At 35.6% G+C, this 12765-nt stretch overlaps 1 protein-coding gene and 1 pseudogene across 1 annotated transcript; one reads left to right on the top strand and one right to left on the bottom strand.

The window, feature by feature from the left end:
• The first annotated feature begins 58 nt into the window (after nt 1-58).
• On the top strand, nt 59-1410 carry LOC113109335 (ladderlectin-like; annotated as a pseudogene).
• Nucleotides 1411-4225: 2815 nt separating this feature from the next.
• On the bottom strand, nt 4226-8620 carry LOC113109337 (calsequestrin-2-like). Its single transcript, XM_026272953.1, has 11 exons — nt 8277-8620; nt 7359-7443; nt 6754-6854; nt 6553-6664; nt 6084-6157; nt 5831-5961; nt 5683-5728; nt 5227-5281; nt 5025-5125; nt 4829-4903; nt 4226-4725 (listed from the first exon to the last, which is right to left on the bottom strand). Exons 1-11 carry the CDS (start codon nt 8511-8513, stop codon nt 4522-4524), a joined length of 1221 nt encoding a protein of 406 aa, XP_026128738.1. The 5' UTR covers nt 8514-8620; the 3' UTR covers nt 4226-4521.
• Between the last annotated feature and the right edge of the window lie 4145 nt (nt 8621-12765).

The raw sequence follows: 12765 nt of genomic DNA on the forward strand, positions 1-12765 counted from the left end.
TACACACTTGACTTCAAGTAAAGTATAAAAGCAGGGCTCTTTCTGGAACTTCACAAAATCTTCCTCTGAGATTTCTAAAGGGAACGATCTGAAAACCAAGGTGAGTTTTTAACAAAGAGACCTAATAAATAACTTTGTCTTTAAAATATATTGCAGCACATGAGTGCAGATCAACTTTTGCTGCTTATTCATTTTCAGGTTCATAATGGCAATGCTGAGAAATCTTCTGCTTCTGTTCATTGTGTTCTCCATGGGGAATGCAGATGGTAACCAAGACATTTATTTAAATAAATCCTCATTATTCTATTTTAAAAGCTTGTTCTGCCAAATCATTTGCATTTTGTGTAGAGGGATATAAAGAAATATACATTGTTCTGATGAATATACATTATTCTGTCTATTTGCATAATAATAAGAGTAATGATTAACATGAAGATTAACATTTATTTACTGGATACAGTTGATGTAGATGAAAAATGCCCCTTTGGATGGACAAATTTTGGAGTCCAATGCTACAAGTTCTTCTCTCAGGGGGTTAACTGGATCACAGCAGAGGTAAATTGTTAGTTACAACAATAAGATTTTTTGTAATTTTAAAGGTAAAATTACTTTACAACATATTTTGTTAGATAAGGACTTCAAATGTTAATTAATTTATCAATTTTGCTAAAAAAAATTAATTATATATATTTAATTATATATATTGTATTGACAATTAAAAAAAAAATCTCTCTCTTTAGAAAAACTGCCAAAGTCTGGATGCAAATCTGGCGTCTGTGCACAGTAAAACCTGAAAACGATTTTCTGCTGAGTCTGATACCTTCTTCTTCCACACGTTGTTGGCTTGGTGCTCATGATGGTGTGCAAGTAAGTTAAATCGTGTGGTCTAATGAGGCTTTTTTGCTTGTTTATAATAACATTTTATAACTAAAATTTCTAATGAAGATGGTTTGACTTCTTCAAAGTCAGATTAAATGACCTTCTTTATGGAGTATGAGTAGTGCACTCTTATAATAACTGTTTTTGCTCTTTAGGAAGGACAGTGGTTGTGGAGTGATGGGACTCCATATGACTACACCAGCTGGTGCTCTAATGAACCTAACAATCTGAATACTGAGAACTGTGGAGAGATCAACTGGACCTGTAAGAATGCAGTGTGGTTTCTGCTTTCAGTGATTATTTACAATTCTATAATTTCATATTTACAAGTAAAAAAAAAAAATTCATAATTTTCTAACACCACTATAATGATCAGAATAACTTATTTCATTTTTCCACCCTACAGCTAACCGTTGCTGGAATGATATAAGCTGTTCAACCTCAATGGGTTATATTTGTGCTAAAGACCTGTGAGATCACATGGAGTCATCCTGCTCAACGGTTACTTTGACTGCACTATAATTACATTTTCTGCTCTTATCTTGGCAAAATGTTTAACTTTAATCTCTTCTCAATACTGATCCTCTAATCAATAAACACATTTAAGCAAAGCTTGTGAGTTGTGGTGTTAAATAAAAAAACATTTATAACATTATTGTGAGAATATGGTTATTAGAAGGCCAGAAAAGCAATTTGTATTATGTATTTTAGTAGGTTACAGATTACAGGTTACCCTATTTAAATATTATTGTAATAAGTAGTGTAACTATTTAAATTACTTTATTAATGTAATGTATCTGATTACTTTTGGTTACCTTTGATTACTTTTATAACTTTCTAGTGAATGTTTTGAACTGTTAATCATTTTCAGACGTTTAAAACAGGCAGAGTTAGGCCTAATCTTATAGGAGTGCTCAACACTAATTACTTTCAGACTTTCAAAATCCTTCTTCACTTGAATTAAGATTACAATAATAAAATTTTAAAATGTGGTCATGCACCACAAATTCAGACTTTACTGCATCCCATCCCATCTAGGTACTAAAACAGTTAGCAAGTAAGCATGTGTCCCATTCTGCCTTCAAGACTCCTGAAACATTGGTGTCTCATACTTTACAGCAGTCGATGAAGTTTGGGAAAGACATTGATCAGTTCTGTATGTGTGTGAAAATATTCAGATGTAGCCTCTTTGTAATAATTACAATTTTCATAAATAAATGTAATACAATTGCATGATTACAGTTACATTTATTTATTAATTAAATGATGTAATTCAGTTACATGTAACTAGTTATTTGCTAGTAACACTGTGAAGCAGGTAGGCCTGACATGACATGATGTTATCACTGTCTTTGAGGATGAGTTTGAGAGGGCTCTGAAGCAAGTAATCATGCCTAATCAATGGTAACCAAGCTCATCGTAGAACAAAATTAGCCTCCAAATACAATCTGTTATAGATTAGCTTGCAGTTAGTCAAGACGGGATAAGTGGAATCATGCTGAATAACACACACCAGAAGCGCTTTCACTCGCGTGATCCCAGTTTTCTCAGACAGTGCGTGATCAGTTGTCCATGTTTCTGTACTGTCTGTCTGACGGTAGCAATGAGAGGAGTCCATGACTAGGGTGGTGAGAATCTTTGATGATCATCTGAACTTTCCTCACACAGCACATGTTGTAGATGTCCTGGAAGGAAGGAAGCGCTTCTTCAACAATGTGCTGGGATGCTTGCGCTACTTTCTGCAGTGCTTTGTGGTTTGCAGCAGTACTGTAACCAAACCAAATAATAATAGAGCTAGAAAGGATGCTCTTTTCAGTCCATGTGTAGAATGATCTGAGGATCTAATTATGAATTTGCTCAAGAGAATAGACACTGATGAACCAAAATAATTAAAGTGTTTTACTCTCTCATTGATGGTGTTCTCTGGTCTGTTTCCTGAAGTCCACAACAATCTCTGGTCTTTGTGACCAAAGATCTGACTTGTTCCAGCACAAATTAAGCCATGTACTTGGGGTAGCCCATAACAATTTAGTGAAAACAAAATGGGTTTTTTTCTCCCTCCTTTCCTGTTAAAAATGACTGGTCTACAAAAAAAAATATTATAAATTCCTTGTTATGCTATTACCAAATTTTTGGTTCAACTGTTTTACCTCAGGGACTGCTCTCCCCTCTCTGCATGCAACAGGACTTTTTTAAGTTTTTTAAGACAAGTTAAGATGTTTACTCTCTGGTTCACCTAAATCTTTGTATAGGACTTGGGATCCCTTTTAGGACTATATTAAAGGACTGACCTTGTGCACCAGTAACTGGCAACATGTAATGTTTGTCATCTGTTAGAAGGGTTTTTTGTTGTTGTTGTTGTTATTACTTATATACTTATTAATATATATATATATATATATATATATATATATATATATATATATATATATATATATATATATATATAATTTAATTTGTTATTGTTTATTTATTTAATTTACTTTTTTTCTGTCCATGTTAATATGAATGGGGGGATTGTGGAAGGGATTAATAACAGACAATATCCTGTTCACCTTGTTATCATTATTTCAATCTGTATTGTCACACAAAATACCAATTAAAAACATTTGAAGTAAAATATACCTTTATGTCCAGGGCTGTCCTTAGGGTCATACAACTGGTGTGGTGACACCGGGCCCTGTGCTTTGAAGAGGATTTATATTTTATATTTATATTTATATTAATTGAACAAATTAGATAAGAACCAAATTCTTAAACAGACACTGTTCACAAAATCCACAGTATGTTTCTATAAAGTTTATATGGAAGAAGAAAAATATGAAACTAATTCAAATTCTGACGTACTATCAGCACATCAGAGTTTGTCAGGTTATGTCCTCATTAAATACAGCGCAGGATGTCTAGAAGGACGAGGATCGAAGGGCGCTGAAGCGAGTGAAGATCAGAAAAGCATCTGACCCTGATGCTAGGCCTATTTCTGGTCATTTTCTGAGATCCTGCGCTGATTGGCTTGCAGGTTTATTTACATTCATCTTCAACGAGTCCCTTGCTACATCTGTGGTTCCCACCTGTTATAATGCTCATGTTGCCTTCCTGTCATTTTGACATGGAGAGGATTTTCTTTTCCCTGAAAATGCTTGTTAATGTCATTGCACTGGATTACTGATTGACTCTGCTTACACAAGTCAGTCCATAACTACTTTAGTTTTTTTAGAAGAATCAGCTTTTAGTATCAAAAGCTCTGGGATTGGTGTGCTTAGCTGAGCAGTCTGTTCAGCAGATTTGTGTCAAATCATATTAATATGAAAACCCATGAAGCCTCACATATTTAATAGGAACACGCTTCCTAAACCTGTTGTAAAGTTTTATTGTCTTGTGTGAATGATTACAGTAGAAAATGTACAGGAGAATAATGATTGATGCAGTGACAAAATTGCTCTGCTGAATTTCATTTGACTCCCCCAGTTTAAAAGTGAATAAAATAAATTATTTTCACCTAAATAAATAAGAGACTTCTTTGATTTGTATAATTTCAATTTAACATTAGGATAACTCTGCAGTGTACATAATGTACATGACGATTTTGCTGTAAAAGAAAGTTCTTTTTAGCAGATTTCTTTGAGCTTCACAGTATATGAATCATTCATCATCATCATCATCATCATCATCTTCGTCATCATCATCATCGTCATCATCATTGTCATCATCATCGTCGTCATTGTCGTCATCATCATCATCCTCTGTATTCACTGTTCCAGAGAGCACATCTTCTATCCAGTTTTCCAGCTCTTCAGGTGAAGGCAGCTCATCATCATCAGGTATCTCCAACCAGACACTGTCCGCCTGTCATAGAGGCCATGGCAGTGGGACAAATCCAAGCATGAGAAAGAGGGCTTTCAAAATGAATTCAGCGGATCTGGTTAAAAAATGAAAGTAGTGCACTTACATCTGTAACATTAACTACACCAATCTGTGGTCTGAAGAGGTCAACCTTGAAGGTCTTCTCCCAGTAAGGAATGAGCTAAGACAGGAAATATAAAGAGGGGTTCAACCGAAGAAAGATTTTTTCTTCCGGTTTTTGTCATCACAGTATTAGTGATTCAAAATATTGTCATGCATCTATCCAGACTTATTTTAGTCACCAGTGGGAAGTTGTCTGGGTCAATCCACACAATACTCAGGTCTGGATTGTGTGTGTTGTCTCTTGCCACTTCCTTCAAAATCTCCAAGAATTCAAAACCATCTGAAAATCATATTCAAGGTCAAATCCTTTTGATGTTGCTCACACCAAATGAATAGTATTTGGCTTTATAAGGAATGAATATGTGCATTAATTGTACATACCAGGGTCCTCTTCTTCTGCAAAGGCTACAATGTGGATTCCATTCAAATCATCTTCCTGCAAAAGAGAACTTTTATTTCAGTGTGTCATTGCTTTATGATATCCACAGCTATTTATCTGCTCTGCAACAATGCTTTATTTAGCCATTTTACTGTTCGGCTTATTACATAGCCTCTCAATAAATTAGTGATCTGGCAATGTGGACATAAAATATTGATTTGGGTTTCAATAAATGCTTATTAGAAAAACAATAATTGACAATATAAACAGCCAATGTAATATAATATAATAATATTAATAGTGAAGTCATCTGAGTCATTTTTATGACAACCAATAACTGACATGCAACTGACCAGTCAAAAGAGTTTTCCAGAAAGCCATGCAATAAATAATGATAGTCATATAAAATATAACAATCATACAATTCCATAACATTTTCATTTAAAAATATTGCTCACCCAGGTCTCAAACATGTCTTCTGCCCTGAGCTTTCTTAGAGTTGGTCTGTGGAGGTCAATATATGTCATCAATATGACTTTGACATCAGTGTCAAATATCTGTCTATCCATCCTTCAGAATATCCTTAGATAAGCTTTTACTGATTACCTCCTGTGTTCGGATATGAAGGCCACCAGCTCTTCCTCTGAGTGTGGTTTGTCTGGAATAGTGACTGGTTCCTCCATGAAGGGCTCATAGAAGTCCACCTCATTCATCTTCAGAGTCAGCTCTTTTGCAACCTGAAACACAACACTTCTGCCATCAGTAGAGAACTCTCCGCTCCCCAAAAGAAAATAATGGTACAATGATAGCCTCAAGATATTCTAAACATAAACAGAGTATAAAATAAATCAATACTCACAGATTTCTCAAAAGTGGCAAAAAATTTGATAAAAGGCTGAAACTGTTCAGCTGCCTCTTGGAAAGCAAGATAATCTGAGGAAACCAGAGAAAAAAAAAAGAAAAAGATAGCTTTTGTTTGTTTATTAAAAGGAAACTGAATCAAAAGTTGTAAATTCCATTTTGATCACAACTGGAACTTTATTTTTGACAGTGTAGCCTACCAGAGCAGTGACTTGAAATAAATGACCTTTAAATGTCAACTATAGCTTGAAAGAGTAGTAGCCTACAATACTCAAGAGGTTTCTTCGTGCATTTAAAAAACATAACTGGAATGTAGGACATTTAAAAATGAATGTGTTAACATTTATTACATGGTATTAATTTTTTGCATACTGTGAGGTATGTAAAGTGGTTTGGAAAGTACAGAGATCTGATAACCACAGCTGAAGAATGTAACTGGTCCTCATAGTCTGCGTGCACATACTTACGTTCAGAGTCACCACTCTTGAAGAAACCAATGAGTTTGATGTCTTCTTCCATATTGTCAAAAGCCCTTAACTCCAAAGCATTGTCAATGATCTCAACCGGATCGTCCAACAGCTGGAGCATGAGGGAGAGAAATAAAATGGCATATAAAAGCACTACAACAAATTAGATGTCTAGATTTACAATTAATACAGATTCTTTACATCCAGAAGGAATTCCACAAGAGTGTCTGCAGTGAGCAGGCCATCAAATTCAATCACTCGGTCCTCCTTAAAGACATAGACGCTGCCTTCCTCGTGCAGACCTTCCAATGAAACATATAGACATTCATCATTGCAATGTAAAGTAGTACACTGTCCAAGCAAATATACATAATGTATAGTCTATCAGCATTTGTTTATGCAAATTTCTGTTTACACAATGATGTTGTTCTAAAATTATTTTACTGAGATGTTTGCAGAGCATTTTAGAAGATGTCTTAAGGTCATGCTTTGTATCATTGATAAATCATAGTCATGTTTGTATCTCTCTATAGTCAGTGCAATGCACTGTTGCTTCTGTCACTTTTTCATGAGACCAAAATTATACTTTTACCAGTATTTTTTACATACATATTTAATTTCATTTAAACATTTATTTAATTTTGGCAATTCAGTTTAAATGACTATTTTCTGTGTTTTTACTGTTAATTTAATATTAATTACACTGCATTTCTACACAGTCTACATTTCTGCATAAACATTTCAATGACGATTCTCGTTCAGATATCACACCCTGTATAAGTTTTGCATATGAGTTTTCACCTCACCTAATTTTTTGGCAACCTTAGCATCTTTTTGGGAGTCAACCATTCCAAAGCCAATATCCTTTTCTTCCAGGACTTGAGCAGCTAACTGTGGAAAAAACAAATCATGGTTAGCACTGTAACATCTGTATTTTTTGTTATTTTGTTTTTTGTCATATTTTTTATTAACTATTAGCTCAAGCTCAAAATGTCAACTAAAACAAAACAAAACAAAATCAAGTCTAATAAAATACATATAACCTTAGTTTATTCATACATGTATGCATGTTTTATAGAATATCAGTAGTACGTTGAGAACCGCTGAGTCACACTGGCATTGTTGTCTAGATAGTGAACCTGTGAGCCATGAATTTAGAGTTAAGGAGGCCACACACACAAAAATGGATTAATTTTAGAAGTGTTCTCATTCCATAAATACCCACAGTGTTCTGCTTTCATCATGATGCGAGTATTAAATGGCTGAATTTTAAAATTCAGTACTCTAGGAGCAGTTTCTCGAGCCCACATTCAGAAGCTATCAGGTGCCCTGAACATTAAGAGTCTGATTAACATGGTGACTGATGATGTCCACTTTTTAATCCAGATAAATACTTAAGTGAAAAAGAGATGTGAAGATAGACATGTCGGTCAGCTGCAGCCTGTGGGCCTCTAGAGTACTGATATTACTTACAAAAAATATATTTGAACCTATATTATATTACATTTATTTTTATTATTACATTTCATACTTTCAACCCATTTTCATTAAAATGTAATTTAAAAAACGAAATATTTTAAATGATATATTTAAAAACATTTAATCATGTTTACTGCACGTCTATAGGAAATTCCATGTTGCTTTTAATCCAAATAACACCCTCTGAAGTCCATTCAGTCTTATATTTTACATAATACATTCACTCATGTCTTCTCCTCTCTTACCTCTAGCACTAACTCAGTCATTTGTAACTGTTTCTGCAGCTCTTTTGCAGTTGGTGGAGGAGCGTGGTAGAACAGGCACAGCATGTCGTATTTCTTCAAGCCTTTGCGGTAGTTCTTCTCATTTATGTCCAGGACACGATCTTTGCCATCATAACGTGGGAATTCCAGGCCTTTCTCAGCACCAGCCAGGGTAGAGAGACCCAGAGAGGCAAGCAGCAGGATCCAGGTGGTCTGCATGGTCTATACTAATGACTTAAGACCTTTCTGAAAAGAAACAGTGGCTCTTCATGCAGCTCCACCAGGTTTAAGAGTACTTTCTGACGGTTTGCGTGCCCTTCTTCTGAAATTCAGCTTTCTTCAGGCAAACCCTTGACTCTCTGCCTTCTCTCCTAACCACAGACAAAGAGTGGTTGGTGGATTGAGCTGGTAATAGGATGAGAGAGAGCAGACAGGATACCTTACATAGCAGTGTTCCTCTAACCCTTTTTTAGGAGTCCAGTTGTTTCAGAGCTAAAAATACCCCAGTTGTACAGCAAAGGGACAAGAGCACTATGGGAGAGTGATTAGGCTTCAGCTAATGACATCTGATGCTAAGAAGGGAAAGGAGTGATATGAAGACTTCACTGCAACATAAGACAAATGAAAACAGAAGCAAATGGACTCTTTCCTGTATGTTCATGTGTGCGAGTTGGAAAACAGCTTGTTGTTGATGACAAAAAGTCATTGTGCACTGTACTGTACTGTAACTGGACACCTGTGTACATATATGTTTGTCCCCCTACATGTGTGCACAAGTTAAGCTGACAATGTTCATGTGCTGTTAAATTTAGTGATTGGAGTTTTGCGCTCTGCAAAGCCATTTACACAAAAACTGGAACCCTCAAAGAGTGAAATTGTATGTTCAAATGACAAAAAAACACCATTAAACTTTTTTTTTCCATTCAGTTGCAATTGATTACTCCAAATATGAAAGAATAAATGAGTGAGTGACTGAGTGAGTGAGTGTGTGAGTGAGTGAGTGAATGTACACTGACTTCCCAGACAGCAACATAGTGTTGGCCCAGATCCGGCCCACATCTGGCCCGCATGAAATCCATGTGGGCCAGATGTGGGCCAGACCTGGGCCGAAATTGCTTGCTGTCTGGGTTGACTGAAACTATATGTACTGTAATTAATCAAATTATACCCACAGGCTTCTTTTTTTGGGGTTTATTTGTTTGATTTTAGTACTCACGCTTGTTAAATCACATTTTATAACTGAACCTTATAAGTCTGTTTGACTTTAAATAGAGTTTGTTGACATAGAAATAACACCAGCAATGCTTGCCCAAATTAGGATCAGCTGTCTCAAGGATTCCTGTCTAATTGCTTTAGACACAGCATTCCTCAAAGATCTTTTTCTCATACAGTCACAATGTCTTAAAAGTAGTCTTACAACATCAACACATAAATCTTAAATAAAATTAACTGCTAATGTGCTTTACAAGCCTCTCGTGTTATGCAGACCATTGCAAATCCTATTGGAACTTTTTTCAGAGCTGTTTTGTCCAAGGGTAAAGGTTCATTTTATGTCGGGCAGGTAACAGAACAGCGGACGTATGCCTTAGTCTGAGAAGACCAGACTCACTCTTTGTAGCCTACTTGTGGTAGGTTATGCTCCCTTCTCTTGGTCTTCACTGTGCTTGATTTGACAACAACATAACAAGCATCACAGATGAGTTGTAAATGTTTTTCTCAGTAGGCTGTTGGATAAAGCTATGGTGCTTAATTCTCAATGATTTTAGTCATGGTGTTTGCGACTGACTTCACAGGTGGAGGCTACATTTTACAATGTAAAACCGAAAGAAAAGAAGCACTGGAGAGTACATTTGTTTGTTCCAAGTTGTCACTCAGTTCATTATTTGTCTCAATTGAAGTTTCTAACTGAAACCACAAGATGGCATGTGTGTCCCATGTCAGACATATTTTCAACAAATCATATCTAAGCTCCATTGAATGCAGTTCCATTTATATGTGGTTTGGGGTGAGAGGGAAGGAAGGTCCTTTTATGTGTATGAATGTGAATGAAAATTACAGCGCAGATATTCACTTTTTTTTATGTTTACTACTTTCATGAAAACTTATTTCCAGCCACACCTGTACGGTCCCTTTCAGTTTATCACACAAGATTTGAAGCCTGCATATGGTGTAGCAAAACAATACAGCCATTCAGAAACTGCAGTACAAAGGTTTCTGCATTTCTCAAAGAAATGTAAACATTAAGCTGAACATCCTAAATGAAACCCAGCTTTAGACGTTCTAAATGCACCGACTGTTTTCTGTGTTGTTGTTAGCACTGACGTTTAAAGCAATTTAGCATACCTCACTAACACAGAGGCATATTGTTTGATTCAAGTATAGCCTACTGCTGTGGATTTTGCTGTGGAAATTTTCATTACTAGCAACACTGAATTTACAACCTCTCAATCTCCTCAATCTCTTTATGTAATGGCCATCATTTCTCTCTTAGTTATTTTTAGTTCCAGATTTGAACCAAGTGATAGCCTACTCTGTGAATACATTATGATTTAATGATTTTGAATCCTATTTGACTGATAAAAAAATAAATAATGTGTTGTAGACTATTTAAATTAATTAATGAGCTTGGACAGACAGGTGATCTCTCTGGATATAGAATAAAGTTTGTCTCTGCAGATACACACTATATGTTCTCTCTTTCCAGAACAGAAAAGCTGTGATGTTCCTTTAAGACATACTGAAGGCCAAAGTGAAAAAAGTATGGGAAATTGAGTAAGAGAGAGAGAAAAGAGGGGGAAAGGTGATGGAAATATTTGACTTTCCAATGGAACATGAAATGTTTACAAATTTCTGAAGACTACAAGTAAGAAAGGTCATCACTGCATCAGTTCCACATTTCCTCCCTTTTCTCTCATTTAAAAGGGACACATATTCAAGAGATTGTTTATTTGGTTTACACACAAAGGGTTCTGAAGTGAACCAAAGTGCATGCAAATAAAATGACACAATGCATTATCGTAAGAACGCTATGATGTTTATAGCACTGCTACTGATTAGAATCAAAAGGACATTTTAATACGTAACACAGTAAAGTGGCCTGGGGGTTGAGGGGTATAAAATAACAGTTACTGGAGCAGAGAAACGGCATCATGAGCTGAAGGGGAACTTTTGCCAGAGGTCTTCAACCTTGCTCCAACCCCACACACCTGAATAATAACCAGCTAATTAAAGTCTTCATGGTTACTTGGAAAATAACTGACAAGTGTGTTGAAGCAAGACGAACTAAATCTGCAGAAAGTTTTTTTGGGATATCTGACTTTCTTTGGTTATGTATTTTGATGTGGGGGTCGATCATATGCAGGGGAGGGTACACACTATACCTCAAACCATCAGATTCATAGACTCAGTTAAATGGCCTAAGTAAAACTCACATAATTACAAAAACAATATTTCTCTGCAAGTAACTAGCAGTTTTATGCTTTAACTACTAGAGAGCCAAAACATTATGAGGGCCAAATTACATTGTGTTGTTTAAAAAAATCTCAGTATATTGTAACAGAATAGCTGCATTGAGATAAATTACTTCATTACTATTCCAGAAAAGTTAAAGTTTTATAAACTAGTTCATTTTTAAGCTAAGTCATTTGCATTTATGTTTGTCTGAGTACCTGATGATCTAATGATACACTGGTTTTAATGGAGCTGTTATATCCTGCTTGTGTTAACTCAGGTAGTCTCCTCAGAATGTCAAATATATTCAAAATATATAGCTTTATTGTTTTATGCATTCTGGCACTGTACTGTTCTGAACCACATATCTTACGCACTAAAATGATCACTTATAATACTTCCCCAATTACTTCACAATTACTTTTGTACTTTACCATTATATATATATGTGTGTGTGTGTGTGTGTGTGTGTGTGTAACTTTAGATTTCTCAGAATATTCTTAGACGGTTGAGAGAGATGAGAGATGAAAAAATATAAAGACATCATGGTAATTTTCCATGAAGTCTGTCCCTTCTAGCGTTAACGTGCCCCGCCCAGTTTCTGTAGTTTGATCTGTGACACCCTCCACCCTATAGCTTTTATCATGTACCTTTTTTTTTGCAAGATGAAGCTGAAATCTACACTTTATATTTACTTATTTTAGAAGTATCTTTCCAGTACAATACATCAGGTTTCACTAAAGATAACAAGTGTAGAAGGTGCATGCAGCTGCATACATTATACATTGGAGAACACAGACCTTAAAAGGGACAGTTAATGGTTAGAATCAAAAGGGTGATTTAATACATAACACAATAAGTTGACCTGAAGGTTGTGGAGCAATGTAACTTTCCAAGGTACTGGAGCAGAAAAACAGAAGCATGAGAAGAAGGAGAACTCATGGTAATGACTGGTCAAGGGCTGAACATCATCAGTTAAGCAGGCAGCGAGAGCAGATGTTAAATGATACATCTTTACTTC

Source organism: Carassius auratus, chromosome 9, assembly GCF_003368295.1.
Source record: "Carassius auratus strain Wakin chromosome 9, ASM336829v1, whole genome shotgun sequence".
Lineage (NCBI taxonomy): Eukaryota > Metazoa > Chordata > Actinopteri > Cypriniformes > Cyprinidae > Carassius > Carassius auratus.